The sequence below is a fragment of the Pieris brassicae genome, chromosome 10 (genome assembly GCF_905147105.1).
Source record: "Pieris brassicae chromosome 10, ilPieBrab1.1, whole genome shotgun sequence".
Classification (NCBI taxonomy): Eukaryota; Metazoa; Arthropoda; class Insecta; order Lepidoptera; family Pieridae; genus Pieris; species Pieris brassicae.
In genome coordinates, this window is record NC_059674.1 from 14,926,464 (window position 1) to 14,946,228 (window position 19,765).

Sequence of the window (19,765 nt, forward strand, 5' to 3'; positions counted from 1 at the left end):
TCTTAATTGGAGGAGGGCAAATATAGACTAAGCAAAGCCTTTGTTATCAATAAAAAGATAATATAATATATTAGGTCCTTACATATGAAATTGGCGTTTTGTATGGGAGGAACAAAAAGTATAATTACTCTCTACAACGTTAAAAGTTAGCTTCGATCTCGTTTAATTCTTTCCTTCTAGTGGAGGTTTGGTATTTTATTCATCACCAACTTTATTCTTAAGAATATTTTTTTGACAGATTGTGTTATATTTACGATCGTTCAATATATACTTTGCCTTAAAGGTGTAGCATCTTGTCATTATTATTATTTAAACACAAAACAACAAAAATAAATTAGGAGTTAAAAAATGTATTTATTTCACAATATACAAATTATGTAAGATAGAAATGAATATTGTAATACCCCTATATGTACAGATTTCTTTTTTTCGTAACGACAGTTTCGCGTAAAGCTTTCCGGTATTATCAATGCAGATAATAAGCTTTATTATTAAAAAAAAAAAAATAATATTCGTTTTGTAATTTGTTTCAATCTCTATATGTATAATATGGAGTAAAACATATGAACTTAAAAAAATACAACATAAATGTTAACACAAATATATTTTGAGCACCGTTAGAATGCAATACTTTTTAACTATCTGAGAACACTATAATAAGTTAAACAAGAATATAAGGACACAAATAAAATTATCTATGGACGCAGCTGGTACATAGATATGGTATAATACCAATTAATACCTCAATTAAAACGAGATCTTTACAAAGTATTCCACAGCATTGATCGCAGAGCACTAAAAAATATCTAAACCATGTCATTTATTAGTAACTTAAAGCATAAAGCGATTGGTTTTCGACGAGATAAGCTCAGATATGCCCGTTTACCGCGAGGTCGTTAACTTCTCCACAGATTATGTGAAACAGTTGAATCCTTTTCAACAAATATGACAAAATTAGCAGGAAGCCTTTTGCTTTTAATTCTGTGATACCAAACAAGTGTAATAAGTAAAATTTTATGATGAAACTATAGAAAGCAGATGAATTATGCTTATACATAGACTTTAACACATAATGTCAGCCAAATATTTAATTTAAGTGACTTTTAGGGGTGACGTTAAGCTTGGTTACTTTAATAAGTATGATACAGAATTTTCATTTAATTTATCACCAAGGCACTTGCTGTGCTCATTTCTTTAAATTGCTAAATTACTGTACATTAAATCCTAATCTATGTGTGTGTAATTAACTCCGTTACTAGATAATAATAATCCTTGAAGTATACGTAACTCGCACCTTTATTTACCTTATCCTATTTCATACTTCATCTTATTTACAGTTGAACACAACCTGACATAGTATAAATACTGCTATGATTAATAATATTATAAAATATAGAGACATGTTAGACAAGATTTATGTTCAGAAATACGTTCGTTTTATTTTATTTATACGCAATTCTTCGACATTATTTTCAAAATACTGTTTCATTTAACCTGTGAACTTTAAGTGTTTTCTCCGTTAGGCAGCCATCTTTATTTTCAGTTGCTAATTGGGTTTAAAATGACTTGAACAGTATAAATGCCACGGGAAACAGTTTTACGCGATCAGGTGGAAAAAATATTTTTTACAATACTTGAGGTAAACACCTCACTCATTTTTTTTACTATAATCAACTAACACATCTTAATATAACGCTGGCTAAAATTTAGAATATTCAAAATTAAGTAGTAATAAAAAAAGAGCGTGACTAAAGGCATATCTAAGTCTATGAAAAAAAAATGTGATCTAATGCACAAAAAATTGTAGCGCTACTAGATTGTTACTAAACGCGTCTATTCTATTTAAGGTCTGTGATTATTCGACCATAAATTTGATACGTCTACTGTTTTTGGATGTTTGATAAGTGAATTGTATTTTCATATTTATAGCAATGCTCTTTGTTGGTTCTTTTCTTTATATAGTTACATTAACATTCTGTGATCCCGTGTATATTATTATTAATAGCTTTTGCCTGGTAATACTGGTTGTATCTAGGTTACCTATCAACCTCCTTACTGTCGATAGCATCCTGTCTACAAGCTAAATGTAGTTATTTATTGTAAACTATCTTCTTCACTTCCTCGCTAATAAAAATACTTAGAGAAACTAGAACGCTTTGTAAACGTACTCAACCTAGCAAGTTTCTATCATTCCAATTATGGAATTGTGTTTGAAAGAAGACATATCAGTTACTAAAATAGGCTAATTAAGTGTTTTTATTACGGTTAAATACCTGCTAGTCGCGTTCTCTAGCCTATGTTTTTATATATTAAAAATTATAGGTATAAAACTCATATAGCATGTAGCTTAGTTATGGTAGCAAAATATTTATGTAAAAATCTTTTTTTTTAATATGATACGACTTACTTCTTGTATTAGGAACTACAATTCTTGTAATTCCAATTTCAATTTTTTACTATTGTGGATTGTTATAATGTAAATAAAACAAGAACGGTAACCATGGTAACAAATTATACCAATTTAAGACCACGTTTAAAATAAGGTTGGTAATTCTACAGTGACGTTTATTTCTATGGAAAAAAGACTACTTTTAGGACATAATACTCGAGTATTGTTACCATGCGTTAAATAACAATGCGTTATACTGAATGTGGAATTACGAGTTGAGGCTTATTAAAAATTTATTCAGAGAAAATGACAAATTGCAGTAAATCCTCGAGCTACGTGAAATTAATCCGCGCGAAATTTTGAATTAAGAATAAAAGAATGTCGTTGAAATCGGTCGCGGGCGGTCAGGTCGGATTCCATACGGGACCGTGTTTCATTTCACTGACCTACATTCACTGGCAACGGAACGCGCCGACTCTACAAATTCATTTTACCTTGCTTAAAGTAAAGCTAGCTCGGTATTCTGCTATATAACAGCCATTACAATCATCCTTTAAAATATATTCTTAATCTTGGTTAACCCTTAGATTAATAGGCAGACATCATGAAGTAACATGTTTACAATACAATTAACTTGGACGCTTATGAAATTTCCAAACTAAGAGAAATCGTAAAGTTTAGTAATTTAAACGAGCCATTTTATTTTGTGTACGGGCATGAGGTATACTGTCTAAAAATCTAGGGAAGAACTAAACGCAATTACTTAAGCAATGTAAGTTAGAGTAAACCATGTTAAAACATAGACCATCTACCACAATAGAAGAATTAAACATTTTCTTGTACTTGGTATAATAAAAAAGGAGAATTCACCTTGTTCATGGCCAAGTTTATTTGAAAAAAGGAAGTCTTGGAGCATTTGAAAAAAAGTACAGAGTAACCTTTTGTCGTATAGATTTTATTCGAGATTCGTATAATGTTAAAAGAGGTTTAATAATGACAATCTGTGGTGGTTGGAACATATGACAGAAAAATTCAGTCATGTGAGATATTCGATATTCAAAACTAAGCAGTTTTGAAAATCGAATTAAAACTATGATTCTCAATACAAAATTTGTATGAAATCTTCTACTTGCCCTACCAACTTTGAATTTAGAAAATTTACCTCGATACATATCTATAACTGAAGGATACTGGATAACAGTTTAAGATTTGAAATACAAATAATTATAATTCAGTTTAGGATTTTATATAAGTAATTAATACTTTTTGCTTCACTAAGTCGTAAATGAAATTATCTTACTTTTTTTTTCCAATTCCTAGGCTCTATCAAAAGAGGTCAAGGTATTTTTTTTTGTTTGTTTTCCTTATTTTGATAAAAAATATTTGGAGGAAGGATGGACATATCCTTTATATCTTTTCTTTATTAATTTATTTATAATTGTTATGACCTTTTCTTAGCGTAGTCGGCAATAAAATTTGATATACAAAAAATATCTTATTAAAATATTAAATTTTAACATTTTGTTAAAAAATATGAAATACTGAAAATATGAAATAACTTTACAAGCTTGTTCAAGTTAAAATAAAATAGGTGTGTACTTTATCCTGAGGAACCAGGAGATCTGGTTTTTCCCTTAAACAAGTTAGTACTTATTTCCTCTGGCGCAGATCAACAACCTATGATTGCTAGGCCGTTATGCTCCCTCGTCTTCTCTAGGAATAATCACATAAAAACTTTAAATCCCTCAACTGTGACCGTAGTTTAAAAACCCATAGAATAAAAACATTCGCACATTAATGTTCTAAATTTAAATCATAGTATAAAAAATATTAATGAATATATTTACTTAGAATTGTGGGAAAAACTTATTTATGCCTATATTTTATAATTTAATCACTATTATTTTATATGTAGGTAAATAATAAAAATTTATTTTATTTTCGTTATGGAACGAATTTCTATGTTCACTTTTAACAATGACTTTATATCACTCAAATATTTCATTGCTTTCCAATAACGGAACATAGAATGCCTAGCAAATAATTTAATAAAAAGGTAATAAATAATAGCAAAATATTCACCTGCTATTCCAAGTCGTAGCACAATCACGAACTCATTATCCACCGGCATTAAGAAGTAAACAGTTATTCGTACTAAATAGGATTTAATGCTGGTTAGAAATAAAAAGATATTTTTTTTTAATTTAATTTCATTTGACGTTTGACAGCCGCGAGCGCGCGCTTTTTAATTAATTTTTTTTTATTTTACCGAGGCGCGGGCATTCGGCGCGGAGCCTTGACCGCAAGGCAGGTCCGCTAGTACTAAACGGGTTGGTCGTGGAAGCTCGCTCGTTCGTTCGCCACCCGATGTAAATTACTTTCCAACTGTTATTTTTCGCTTGGTTGCATCTATTCCGGTCAATTTTTTTCGTGGCAAAGAAAGGTATCTTTTATGTACCTGAAGAAGCTTTTAGGCGCATTGTATTCATTTGTTTTAAGATGTTTCTTTGATTAGTCAGTCTTCGTCACAGTTTTGTTATTGTTAGAATGCAAATTAAACATTGAATTAATTATTTTATGTTATGTGATAATATGAAGTAAACTTTAGAATTATTTTGTACATTAGTTAAGGCAAAATATTTCTAGTATCTGTGGTATTTTTATCGAAACGACATAATGAATAACATTAAGTTATTTCTACATTACGCACTTTCATACGTTTTCACCGTATTTGAATTTAATGAAACAATAGCTCTATACAATCTAAGAACATATGATCATAAGGCTAATTAAAATCAGGAATGCTGCAAACATCATCACATTTAGTAAGAAAATATAAGATGTTACGTTGACTAACGGAACAAAATTGTGTGATATTGACTGGGTGATAGTTGGTTTGTGACCGCAGCATCTTTAAGCACCTGTGACTTTGTTTATGGCAAATAAGTTTTCATAAGTTTTGCCATAAAGCCTCTGATGTATGTACCGCAGACGAAGTAATCCTACGTTGAAGATTAACAAAAAACTAAATGAATATTGCTTAAATGAGATATATCAAACTTACTCAAGTCTTTGACAATATTAAAATAAACTCAGCCTAATTAGCCCACACTACATTTTTAGCTAAGTTAAGTATTCTTACTATATGTACTATACTATCAAAGTACCTTTGAAAAAATGTAATACAGAGGCCAGACCGCAAACCGATGAATTGCGTTTAAAAACATAAAAGGGTCATCAAATCGTCAAAAACATGGAGTCTCATATATGATAAAATTATAGGTCTGTTTTATCTTAAGAATCTGTATATTTTTGTTATCTATATATTATATATTAACAATTAATGTAGACCTTCTAATTTGTTTTAGTCTCTTAAAAATAAACTAAATCTTTTCCAAAAGAACTTGCACCGAAGGACGCACACGTAATAAATTTAAGTGCTTCGGTCCTTCGTCATCGCTTCGCTAATGTCGATTTCAGTTAATTAAACACAATTTATTTGTCTGATATATTATGTATACTTACAATCCTGTTAATTAAATATAAAGATACGCGAGAAGTGAACTCTGGCCATTTTTTGTTAATTTTTCATAAATTCTTCAAAACCAAACCCGACCAAACAATATTTTTAATTAAATAAAGCTACAAATGTAAAAACCTAATAACTATGTGACCTCCTGGCCAAAATCACAGCATTTAATCATTCCGGGCATGGTTTCCACAATGTTTTTAATTAAGTTTTGAGGATTACGGTGCCACTCCTCTGCAATTACACTTTTAAGCTACATGATGTTTTGTTTTGTAGGCTGTATTGAGTAACTCGTCTCTTTAGAACATCACATACGTGCTCAGTTGGATTGAGGTCAGGACTTTGAGCTGGCCAATCAAAAGGACGGATTCCTACTTCTTGCATGTAAGCTTCCACGTCGCCAGAAGGGTGCGGGTGTGCATTCTTGTTAATAAAAATTAATTAATTTTATTTGCACACTTTGGAGTAGAGACTTTTGGGCCGTGGAGTTCAAGGGCACGGGCGCTGATTAAAGATTTAAGTTGGTGCCTAGTAGATACTCGTGATCCCAGAGTTGTTGTCCTCTCTCAACGATTAAGTATCGCAATACGGGAAAATGCTGCCACACACCAAACTTTTTAAATGAATATTAATTGTCTATAGGTTATAAATCTATATATATATATATAAATGAATCCCTGTTCCCCTTGGTTAGGTTAGGTTAGGTTAAGACCGATTTCGCTAATTCTTCGTTTGTTGTGTTTGAAAATTAGGAAAATTGTGCAGAAACTTAGAGAATGTAAGAATACTTAATCACTATATTTTTTTTCAGTGCATAGCTTTTTCATTTCAAACTTTTTTGACATAACATTGACAGAATGAGTGCTGCAAATATCGTCAAAGAGGATGTAAGAAAAAGAATACCTTTTAAATCAAATACTTCGATCGGAGTTATTATATTCATAAAATACATATAAAATAATTACAGTCGCTAATTGTTTGTGGCATTATTCTTGGAAATCCATGTTTTTCACATGGCCAGTTATATGTATCTATTTCCATCTCGGAATACCTAAACTATTTATATACGCGCCAGAAAAACAAACGAAGAATGCTTTATGTTGCATATCATAAAGCATTTTTGTTAATTATACCAATTCGAAATCTATATTCACTGTTTCGACAGGACAACGTCTATAGGGTCCATTATATTTTGATTTAAAGTCCTACATTCATGTGTTCTTTAGAAACGCTCTAAGCAAACAAGCCTTGTTTTTTCTTGCATCATTATTATTGTTTAAATATTGCAACTTAATATCAATGCATAATTTTGTATTTGGTATGAATTTATTATTATCTTAGCATAATAAATTTAAATATAAAAATCTTTATATTTCATCTTTTAAATATAGATATAATTATAGTGCAACAGCATACAATAATTAAGGTAAAGTAAGAATTATAACCGGTTATGTGCCGCCAGTTAGTATGACCCTTGTTCTTGTCACATTTCTATGAAGGCAGGGGCCTTGAATCGTTGGTTTATTTTGATGTACGATAAAGCATTTTAAGAGTAGTTTAATATTTGTTGTAGTGGAGTATAAACGTGTTTTCAAAGAGAACTTACACAGGTAATCTTTTTTACAATATTTTTAAACGTCGACTGACACATAGAAAATCATTGGTACAGCCTCCTTTGCTCTGTATAGATATCATATATAGGTTTATAGTTGTAGTTCTATATCTCCCAGGTTTAATTTAATGTTATTAAAGCTGTGTTTACTTTGATTATTAATTTTATGTTTTATAAAAACTTTTTGTACATTGCCCCCGATTAAATCATAATTTTACAATTATGTACACGTATTTTTTCCTCAAAGGAGCGTTTTTTAAGGAAGTTTTTGCCCACCACTACCCACTATGTGGAATCAGCTATCCACTGAAGTATTTCTGGACCAATTCGACTTCCGGTTTAAGAAAAAACCGTACCAATTCTTCAAAGGCCGGCAACGCACTCGCTACTGCCTCCTGTTCTATAAAGATAATTTATTAATGAAATGACAGTTTTATCGACGTTTACAGGTTTTTTTAATAAATATGTTTATTAATATTAATCAAATAATTGAATAATAAAAAACGTAAGGTAATAATATTATACAAATGTATATGTATGTTTTTGTATATATAATACTTGATCAATAAAGGTTGATTATACGTTCGAACCCTGGTTGTATACAAATTTGTCTTCATATAATAGCACTTTAATGGAACTAAATTAATTTAAAAACAAATAATATTAAGATGAATATTAAATCATCAACAGCATCTCAAAAGTTTAGGTCATTAGCAAAATAGGAAGTACCTATACATAAGTCATAAACAATATTACAAATTTGTCTTTATGGTTGGTCAGAGCTAAAACGTTTATGTTTTGTTTTTTTTTCTATTCCAATACGAGTGCGGTGTCTTCTGTTAATTAGATTTGCGTAATATTTGCTATTTTCTTGATGACCATGAATTATGTATTAGTTTAAGATGATTATTAAATGTGATAACAAGTCGGTCATCGATTACGAGGTCGTTTTTAAAACACCTTTGCTCACTAAATATTTGTATTCTTTTTTTAAATTACGAATAAAATAAAAACTTCATTAGTGTGATCAGTGATCAGTCTAGTATGGTCATAACTATATAAGACATTTTTTAATGAGTCAAATTAAACTAAATACTTATTTGGTTAGATTTCAATTTTAAACCTACTTCAATATACATTAATTACGATGTATATATATAAATCTTTTAGTAATAATCGAAGCGCTTATTTGCTACCTTGGGACAACGTGGTGCAAAAGCAAGCTCTCTTTTGGAAAAACCCTAGAAGACAATTATGTCGATTTGTAGTTTGATCATTGCTAATTATCTGTGTCTAATATAATCAGTGAAATTTATCTATTTCACGTCTCTGGGATAACGGAAATTTTGACAGTTCAGATATACGGCTCTTTAGTTACCAATCTTGGGGTAAGACCTATATAAAATCAAAAGGGAAATTAGTTGGCGCCTGGTAGATAGTACCAGTGACCCTAGAGCTGGTGCTTTCCTCGCTCAACGCATTATTATCGCAATACAGCGAGGAAATGCATTCAAGGTACACGGGGACGAAATTTGAATTTTCTATTTATACATTTTTTGTTATTATTATTACTACGTAATTTAAAAATATTGTAAATACTGTTTAAAGGGAAACTCCGTAAAATTGCTATTTAATATAATAAAAGGTAGTTTGGTATGAAGGAAGGGAAAGTCATGCCTCAAATATAAGACTTCCCTGTTTTAATCCTTCACACCAAGGACGAAAAATGTTGACATTCCTAAGGTTTTCTTATCTGGTGTGAATCTGGTGTATTTCTACAACTTTAATTTGGTTACATTCTTAAAATGAATACCTTCTTGAATCGAGAAAATATTGCGAATTGATAAAATTTGCGATCTAAGTATTGATAGGAATACAAAGCCAGGCTACATTAATTACTCGGAAACAACGCTGCGCCATAACGCACGCATTTTCTTCGTTATCGTAACACTTTTTCTAAAGTTTCGTTTTGTAGTTTTTTTGAAGTGAAACTTCTTTAGAGGCGTTGTAAAAATGTATCGTCACATTTTTCGGTAACGCGTCACATTATCCCGTTACGCGACACATTTTTCCGTTATGCGCCATTATTTTCTTGTCCCTACCACGGTTGATTTGAAGAGATTCGAAGCCATTAATAACAAAATAATAATAACGATAACAATGATAGTAATAATTCTATTACAATTAATGAAATTCTGTAATAATCTTAGTAGTGATGAGGTAAAGAAAAATAATTGTATTATTTGTATGATAATAAAATCTTTTTGTTAAACTTTATCTTATTTATCTTTATTTAACCAATTTCTGTAAAGTTGCATATAGAAGATCATTTTTCGAAAAATAAGGTCATTAAAAAGTTTCACTTCTCACGTACACTAGTACACGCAGACATTTTTTATCAAGTTAAATGACATTGGTTGGTTAATCTATATATTAGTATTACACGATACTATATGACATTCGTTATTCAAATGTAAGGTTGAGAAAATAAACAGACGTAAAATTCACAATTCAAAGTATTACATACACATAAACAATAGACTCATTAAACGTACCCCTCATGAGTGTATACAGAATATTATAAAAGAGGACGAAGCAAAAACGGTATGTCAAGATCAAGAACAGGACTTTTGTCGCATATGAAAAATAATAGTATAATTTATTTATTCATATTTTTAATTATATAGCCTTTACACTTCCTAACTTACTTTTTTATGGGGTAGGCAAACACGCCAAATCTCTACTGGCTACAGTTCTAACATACCTCTCACTCGTCATTCACTTTCGTGATGTTCACCATGCTCGTCGTTTATGGATACATTTGTCATGATTAATAAGAGTTCATAGCCCGTCATGTCTTTAGAATTTATTTATGCTCGGTTGCTGCCTTCACCGGTTTTCTTAAAAAGTCATAAAGGTAAACGCATTGCGCATGACAGAGTTTAAGAGCTTGTGCATACTGAATTATTGGATTTATGTTCGTTGGATGAACTCAGTTTTGTGTAAATATAATTAATTATAAATTCGTTATCATTGTTGAAAAAAATATTTTTTCAGTTTATTGTCATAGAACCGCTAATGTTGATGCCTTATACGAATAGTACGGATGTTGAGCAACTTGTTGACGCAAGTAAAATCGTAAAAATATAGTAAACAAAACAGTGAAGCCGAAGAAAAATATCGACCTTATTTTTTTAGGTAATATTCTTAATACCACTGTCAACACTCACATTTCCAGTGTACCCTAAGTCGAATTAAGATTTCTCAGTCACTTTTGAAAAAACCTTGAAAATGTTTTTAGTAAAATATTTGCTCGTTTTTTTTACTAGTTCGATGTTTAAAGACTAGTTAAGTGTTTGCTAGCTCTCGGACCGACTTTATTAATCTCCCGCCTAGTTGTTCATAAGCCATCGGCAAGAGGTGTTGCTTATAAAAATATTATTTTTGAAATAGTGCTTGCTTGACGTAGTTGATATGCAAAAACAGTGTGTTAAAAGTTAATGATATTTTTTCCTTAGTATAAGTAAGTAAATTCTGTAGACTAGTTTTTATCGAGGTGTAAGTTTAACAATGATAATTTTGAACGTTCCTTCTGCATTTTTTGTATCGATTATATTCTATTTAAATTCTATTATTTTAAAGTTTCTGGCTGTAAAAAAAATATCACATAAAATATACATTTTAAACTTAAAAAAAACAAGTGTAAATTTAGTGTGAAAATCCCTCGATTTTAAGGATAAATTATGTCACTCTAGCCGTATGGAAACCATGACAGATGACAGAAAGATGTGAAACTATCACATCTTCCTTATTATTTAATACTCAGATACTTGGTTGATATATATAAATATTTTTGGTAATTTATTCATAGTTAATGAACGAGTTGCTCAAATGTATTGCTCTGTTCTGTGCTTGGTATGTTCATACGAGAATTACTTACGATTAACGAGTTACGGAGGGTCTTTTTGCATTATATACAACAATCAAATTCAAGTCAAAAGTTCAAAATATTATGTTACCTTTGATAGCTATGTGACTCTATGAATTACCTTGCTGAAGAATCTGCTCCCGTACAGACCCGTTTCTTGTATGATAACGGTCGTCAATAATTTCCTCAAGTCTGTACTAGAATCTGATATACTTGTGACGGGATTCGGTGTGCTATAGGATATATAAAACCGGTTCCTAGATCTAAGTAATTTTATCATTAAAGTAGCCAAGAAATGTGACACAAAAATTAATTTAGCTAACTCTATTTTTTTATGTTTTGCCTCTATCTTTTGATCCAAAAGGGGAATTCGTATAATTAGCAACTTGACCTTTTTATACATATGTAGCTTCGTATGGGCATAATCGATATCTAGACTTGCTTGAAATGTTAAATCTACTGATGATAATACATAGTGTATAGCGATAAAATAGTAAATTGCAAGAATACTCAGTTTGTTTAGGTCATAGAGTCAAGGTCAAAAATATTTGGAATAAATAATATATGTTAATATTTCTATTTAAAAATCCATTTCGTTGACGTAATGCCGTAATTAATTTCCTGATTTAATCACTTTAAGTATTTAAATATTGTACTAATATCAAAAATGTTTATCAACGATTTGTATTAATCAACTATGATGTACTTTGCCCTACAATCACAAATAATGATAACTACTAGATTGAATTTTATCTATAATCTACTCACTACTTTGTAACAGGCAAGTAGGTATAATTTTTATGTAAAAACAATTTTCGAAATGTTTACTTTTTGTTTAATCTTCGTGTAGATTAAAAGGTATAGTGTCGTAATTGCCTGTTAGTTTTTCGATCTTTCTTTTATGGTAACGCTTGAAGGAAAGACTGTGACCAGGCCATAAAACCTTTAAAAAAGTGGCAGTCTGATACTTTATAGTTACTCATAATACTTAAACACAGAGCATCTAAATAAATAATTAAAACTGTTTTAGGTTTATTTTGGTAGGTTTTGTGAGCATACACTTTCATCACTGAAAACCAAAATTCTGTTTAAAAGCCGAAAGAGGCCGCTAAAGTCTGTGCTATTTTGGAACTTAAATACTTATTAGTCCATAAATTTGGATCTTTATTATTTTTTACAGATAGTTTTATGTGAGAGAAGAAACATCGGCACAGGATGGGGTAAGTCTGTTTAATTATTAAAGTTTAATTAGCGACATTTACTATTATGCAACGTTTACGTTTCCATTATTCTTGACATTATTTTAAGGAATCCTAGATAGCTTTAGTTCATCTAACATTGAAAAATTGTCTGATTAAATGTTATTTGTTTTGCGACCTCGTGTGTGATACATTTGGTTATTAAAGCATGAAAAGATAATAAACTAACAGATGAAACATTAAATTTAACATAAGTTAATATCACGCAAACTAATTCATTCTCATTTAATACGGACTGGAGCTTATTATAACATCTTTCAGGACCAAAAACCAAGGCAGTAGAAGTTATAGACGAACAGAAAAAGGTTTTTTGAGGTATGATTAAACTGATAACTGCAATGTGCAGTAAAATTTTCAATATACAGTATATATTTTCTTTATATACTGTGTAGCAGGACATGTTAAGTGAAAACTATTTCTTTACACGCTACCCTGATTTATGCCTGACATTTGAGACCTGGTACGTCCGTGATCTTACGTAATAGTAAGTGAAAACAAAAGAATGAAAATCAATGTTTATAGCCGAGGTTTGAACCCACGACCTCACTTGATGGGCTAGGCTGGCTGTATATATTTTTTGTATGCTGTACAATCATCTATAAGGTAGCAGACTTCACATACAGTTGTTACTTTGAAAGTTTGTTTCGTGTAGGTATTTTTATACATAATACATATTTGTAAGGTAACTTTGTCTTCGGGTTTTTGTTAAGGACATTTAAACAGTTCAGTGATTTACTGTCGCGTAATATGTACACGCTTAAATATTGTTATAATTTTAGAAGCATGACGCCTTATGCAAGCTTTGCATGTATAACTAAGAGCCTTGCATGATAGTTTAAACATAATTGAAATTACAGATTTAAAAACACTGGGTGATTAATAAATTTGAATGAACTAAAAAAAAAAAAAGAACAAACAAATGACAGTTTATAAGGATTAGATTTAACTTTTGTTTAGCTAATTATAAATAATTTGTCAAGATTTCGAGATTAATTATTAGATTAGCGACATAATTAACACTCAAAATAAGACGAAATTAAATAAAATAACGAGCTTAGTGTATTTTTGTCATATGGTGCTCAAGACGAGAGGATGGTTGATTTTTTAAATTAGAATATAGGCAAAATATACATGATTTTTGTGTAAATTATACCATTTTCGGCGATTCCAAAAAAGAAATTGTTAAATAATATATAATTTTTATATCTATTTACAGAAAACCTGATTCATATTTGCCCGTAAGATTGGCTGGGGACCTTGTATTGTTCGTTGCTCATGGAATCAATATAATAGTAATGCATCTAGCGTTACAGACCGATGTTATGAAGGAGAAAGATCTTAAGGATTTCCATTCATTACAGTGGAAATATATAACTATCTGGAATTTGGTGAGAAGAATAGTAAAACAAAATCTTCAAAATATTATTTCACCTTGATTCTATCTATCTAGTTTTCTGGTCGTGCGTACCTTATCCCTGAGGTCGTAGGTTCGAATCCCGTCTGAGCGCTATCAGACGTTCTGTGTGCATTTAAAATTGGCTAATACGGTGAAGGAAAACTTCGTAAGGACACCGTACCTCTATAGTCTATTAGAAAAATAAATGATCACAAGGTTACAGCGCCACTGATTAACGCTTCATTAATAATTTTAAACCGCCAGATCTTCATAATTTATGATTTTGAAAATTAGTCGCCGTTCATGACAAAGTATTTCAAAACTTCTAGGCAATTTCAGATTGTATATTGACGCAAGATAGAATTGATCTAATTAATGAATTAGCTTATCTTATCTTTTCTACTACCAGATATACTTTTATTACTAAGTAAAGTGTGTGTAGTAAGAATAATGTTTATACGTGTTATGCCTTTTGGCTGTTGTAAGCTATGCATAAACACAATATACTCGTACCAACGGATAAAAGGTCTCTAAAAGGTTATTTCTTTACTTAAATTAGTACTCGTTGCAAAAAACCCGAATGCAAGGTTGATGCAGAGATTCATTGCACATTTATAATGAACGATAGTCTAATTAAATAAACAGAAAATCGTTAGGTTACCACTAATAGGTAAAGGTCGCTATGTAATGACTATTAGTTTAAAAATGATCTAGATAATATTATAACACCAGACGAAAACAGGAAAATACATATAAACCTGATTAATAAACATAATTAAAATATTTTACAATTATTATGAGATAATTAAAAAACTTTTAATAACAATATATCCTCCGGAATTTCAAGGAAAACCTTGTACACAATATCTGCATTTTTGTTTGTAACAATATACTGAGGAACAATATTATGATAATATACAATGTAGGCCTCCTATATAGGTTTTCTTGGACACAACAAATTTATTACGGCTTTTTCTTTGTTATTATTGCTATTTTCAACGTTTTTAACCCATTTATGTTAAATATACGTTTCTGTGTTTATACGGAAACGAATTGAACCTACCAAATTAATCCTTTGTTTTAATCGATTGTGATATGATTAATAATAAAATGTATATTATCAACTATTTAATTACCTCTTAAGATATAGATCACTTTTGCTTGGTGATTAGATTTTTAAAGGTAAAGTCTTTCCGTAGTACCTAGCTATTATAGGTTTTTGACATCCCAACTTAAAAATATTATGGCATTCTGGTATTAATTAAATTGTTATCTGTAATTCTTCATATTTTTTACCATTTTCATGGCAAGCAATGTAATTATTATTGACTTTCCAGGCTTTCCAAAATGCTTACCTTCTGATGGCCATCGCGTGTGATATATCCTCATTATTTAAAATATTAGAAGAGAACAAAATCTTGGAACAAATTAAACGTTACAGGAAAACATTCTTTTCAGCTGTTGTTTGGCCTTCAAGTATTGTAAGTATTCATTTTTTCTAAGTCATGTTAATACGTTAAAATAAAAATCGTTTTAATTTTTATGAAATTAGACTAATATAATATCAATTTGATAAGAAGATTCTTCTATAGTCTTAAACTACCAGAATATTAACAACTTTAAGAATAAAGAAAAACGTATACTGTTTACACATTTCATCCTAACATCATCCACATCCTAATATCTTAACAGTTACTACTAATGCGATAGAACGACACGGTGATAGCTACATCGATAATTATCTTACAATTAAAAAACATTAAATATATAACTCAAAATAACTTTATTCATATAGATACACTTATGAACGTCAGAAAAGAAGTTAAATTAATTGTAAATTTACATTTATTACCAGTTCGCAAGTCAAGGGCATATAACGGGCAAGAAGAACTGTCAAGAAACTTTCCGCCAATCTTTTTAATCGCCAAGTTTTGAGTCTTACAAATTGTTTGAACTGGAGCAAATCAATCCCATGATTAGGATCATTTAAATATTCGTCAAATTTATAAAGCTTTATTGATTAATTTACGTTTTAAGAGGGGTTTGATTTTATTTAGTGATAATTCTCTAATCTCGTTTGGGAGTTTGTTGTAAAAACGAATGCAATTTCCATATAAGCAGTGGTTTATCTTCTAGAGCCTGGTTAGTCGTACACTAAAATTGGTTCTGTTTCAAGTATTACACTGGTGAAAGTCACTATTTGTTTTAAAATCGTTTATGTTTTTTTGTACATCCAACAAGGCTTAATATTTATTCCATAAACTTATTCCATACCGACTCCCTTTGGGAAATACAAAAACTATACCGAACAGTCCGCTTCCACAGTCCAAAGATGGATTAAAACTCTGCAGCAGCACCTCGCAGTAGAATACCGTACGACATAACGCTGTGAAAGTAGCTATGATACACAATTTTAGTCTATTCGAAAGAGTATCTATGTGCAGGCCCGACTAGAGTTTACTAACTATTGTTATATCTAGAAACACAGTTTTGCCATCAAAGTTTAGTTCACTTCACCTTAACTTTAAGGTTACCAATATCTCGCTTTACGCTAGTAGTTGTAAGTTTAATACAATTAGTTTTATTATTTTTAAGCAGTAAGTTATTTACATTAAACCAGTTAACTATACGAGATATGGAATTGTTTACATCGTCCAATAATACGTTTTTCATATTCACTTTAAATAGAAGTGAAGTGTTATCAGCAAACAATACCATCTCATGAACTCCGTTGACAAATAATGGGAGTTCGTTTATGTAAATCAGAAATAAGAAAGGCCCGAAAATGAATCCTTGAGGGACGATGGCCACCTGCGAACCTGGAGAGGAGACTCCATTGACATGCATTATTTGGATTCTTCCCTTTAAATATGAATTCATCAGGCTGGTAGTTTTGCTATCAACGCCATAATTTTGAAGCTTTTACTAATAAATTAGCAAGCAACTCTTCTGAACTCAGCCAGTTTGATAGGAATTCTGTTTATTATTTGTATTACTCGCGCAAGTGGCGCTTCGCTAACCAAGTCTGAGTGTGCGTGCGGTACATCTAAAAGTTGAGACTTCCGCCTTAGGCGTATACTTGGTACCCGTATATCCAGATTATGAACCCGACCTGTAAGTCACCTAAATATATACATTGAAAAACGAAGCTCTCTTCTGAGGCGTAGCTGGATCGGATAAATAAAAAAATCTTATAGAACAAGACAATAATTTCATATACTCCTTATGAATTTATTTATTTGAGAACCCGATACGGAATTGCATTTAGTAATTTAATCCGAAATTGTAGCTTTTAATCCAGTCTATTATTAATCTATTTTGACATTCCTAAACTAGAACATTGTAACTTTTTACTAAAGCGCTATCAAATACGCGCTCCCAGCTGTATTTAACTAATAAAAAAATATTTCATACATACAAATATACAGTATATATTATTAACCTACATATTAATAATATTTATTGATCCCTGTGGCAGTGTACCTTTAATGCTGGCTCAATTTCCTCGCTGTATTGCAATACTTTACTTTTAGCATAAGAGAGAAAAGCACCAGTTCTGGAGTCACCGGAATTATCGACCAGGCGCCAAATTTAATCTTTAATTTGCGCCTGTGCACGGTCCAAGAGTCCCTACTCCAAAGTGTATACAATCAAAGTATAAACATACTAAAACCCTTCCGTACCCTCGGATCTTAAGAACGCTGTTGGAGAACCTTCCAAAGGCACAAACATGAAACTATTTTCGAATATACACGTTTTGTTTCAGCTGGTGAGCACGCTATTTTGGCCGATATTTCTTTACGATCGAGAACTTGTTTTCCCATCTTATATTGACAAGGTTCTTTCCACCACTTCAAACCATATGATACACTCATTCATAACTGTCGTGGTTGTATGGGAGCTTATTACTTTTCCCAGAAGTGCGCCGCAGTCACATAAGTGGAACTTGATGCAATTAGCTCTTATTTACGTGGCATATCTGGTTGTGTAAGTATATATTGTATAGTTATTTACTTTTACGTATATAATAAAGTTTATTGTGCTAATAAATTCGGAAGACACTTAAATCTTGGTTTAGATAAAACAGATTAAAACAGTCATAAAGTCATTAAGTACAAATTTACGCTTGTTAAAGTGTATTAGGCGAAGGTAGAAAAAAGATTGTCCTGTCGAGAGCTAATTTTTATTTGCTTTCAGGTTCATAACAAACTACCACATAACGGGATTATGGCCATACCCACTACTGTATAGTATATATGGGACAATATATTTCCCACTATTTTTATTTGCTGTATTTATAATTTATTTAATTGCATACTTTATACAGTGGCCTCTTGTGAGCCTTATACATGGATCTTCGAAGAAAGTGGCTGAATGATCCCCGATAACAAACTGTATGAAGAGTTTGACTTCAATTATCGTAACCAACCATTACATTAAACAACTAGCCATTGGTTTGAAAAAACCTAGGTTATACAACGGTAGTCTTTAGTAACTAATATGGAAAGTAGAAAGAGATCAGACAAGCTTTAAGAGCCGACAACGCACCCACTAAATGGGTGTCCATGGGCTGCGAAAAGTGCCCTCTTTGGGTTAGCAGATTAGCAGATTTACCATACTACCTCAAAATTAGAGACGCCAAATTTTATAAAACTCAAACTTTTATTAACAACAATAAATTTAAACGTAATCTTACCTTTGTGCGTATTTGATATCTCAGTACTTTCCGTAAGTTTGCTAGGTTGTGGTTTTGGAATATAGATTTATAAGTAGAAAATAATGATAACAATACAGGTGAATTATTAAAAATAGGAGAAACATCGGGGCGTGTTTTATAAACACAATATTTAAAACAATAATTAATTGAATTAGAACCTCCACCGTCAATGACACTCTTATATAGTAAATATATCCTGGAAAGTTATAATGCTATAAATTTCCAACCCTTATATCTAACCCTTATGTTTCGCTCAGGCATACTTAAGGCTTATGAAACGCATATCGCTGGGTTAAAACAAAATTATAGTAAACTGTATGAATAGGATAGAAAATAAAAACACAGCGTGTTCCACCGGAACCCGAGTTAGACTTGGGTTTTATAAGCATTAGTTTATGCATTTTAAACTTACCTGTAATTAAGATACGTATAAAAACATCACAATCAAGACTTTTGAGGTCTTTCGACATTTGTTTTCTCTCTATAGATTCTTTTTGTTATACATAATTACTGTGATATGTAAAATTAACTTAAGATGTATTCGCTGCCGTGATTGGTCAGCATCAATCAAGAAATCTTAATTAGTAAAATAGATTAAATCTAGAAATTGTATTTTTTTTTCATCCATGATCCTTGTTTTAAATCCAAATTGCACCTGTTTAGTTAGTACTAAAGGCAAGGCAAGCAAGTTTCTTAAGGCAATTTCTGGCGCGCTCTACCACTGGAACCAGCTCCCCACAGACATATTTCCGAACCAATTCGACGTAAGTCCTTCAAAAAAAGAGCGTACCAAGGAGGCAGTGCGAGTGTTCATGGGCGGCGGTATCACTCAATATCAGGTGAGCAGCCTGCCCGTTTGCCTCCTGTAACATAACATAAAGCATTTTTCTCCTCGACCGGAGCTTTTGAAGTGAATTTTGGAAGAGGAAAAGCAA

At 31.1% G+C, this 19,765-nt stretch overlaps 1 protein-coding gene across 7 annotated transcripts; it reads left to right on the plus strand.

The window, feature by feature from the left end:
- Positions 1 to 7,441: 7,441 nt before the first annotated feature.
- On the plus strand, positions 7,442 to 19,431 carry LOC123715626 (androgen-dependent TFPI-regulating protein-like). Of its 7 annotated transcripts, none has more exons than XM_045670806.1 (7): positions 7,442 to 7,528; positions 12,639 to 12,678; positions 12,979 to 13,032; positions 13,934 to 14,117; positions 15,451 to 15,594; positions 17,880 to 18,100; positions 18,311 to 19,431. In XM_045670806.1, exons 2-7 carry the CDS (start codon positions 12,674 to 12,676, stop codon positions 18,489 to 18,491), a joined length of 789 nt encoding a protein of 262 aa, XP_045526762.1. In that variant the 5' UTR covers positions 7,442 to 7,528; positions 12,639 to 12,673; the 3' UTR covers positions 18,492 to 19,431. The 7 variants fall into 7 exon arrangements, with proteins under 7 accessions (XP_045526762.1, XP_045526765.1, XP_045526761.1 ...); XM_045670805.1 differs by lacking the exon at positions 7,442 to 7,528 and adding an exon at positions 10,943 to 11,053; XM_045670808.1 differs by lacking the exon at positions 7,442 to 7,528 and adding an exon at positions 10,943 to 11,053 and having other exon boundaries at positions 13,934 to 14,105.
- Positions 19,432 to 19,765: the final 334 nt, after the last annotated feature.

What these genes read in the sequence shown, in the direction of transcription:
- LOC123715626 (XM_045670806.1), top strand. An exon ending in ACAGAAAAAGGTTTTTTGAG is followed by an intron (nt 13,033 to 13,933) that starts GTATGATTAAAC and finishes ATCTATTTACAG; the next exon opens with AAAACCTGATTCATATTTGC. An exon ending in TTGTTTGGCCTTCAAGTATT is followed by an intron (nt 15,595 to 17,879) that starts GTAAGTATTCAT and finishes GTTTTGTTTCAG; the next exon opens with CTGGTGAGCACGCTATTTTG.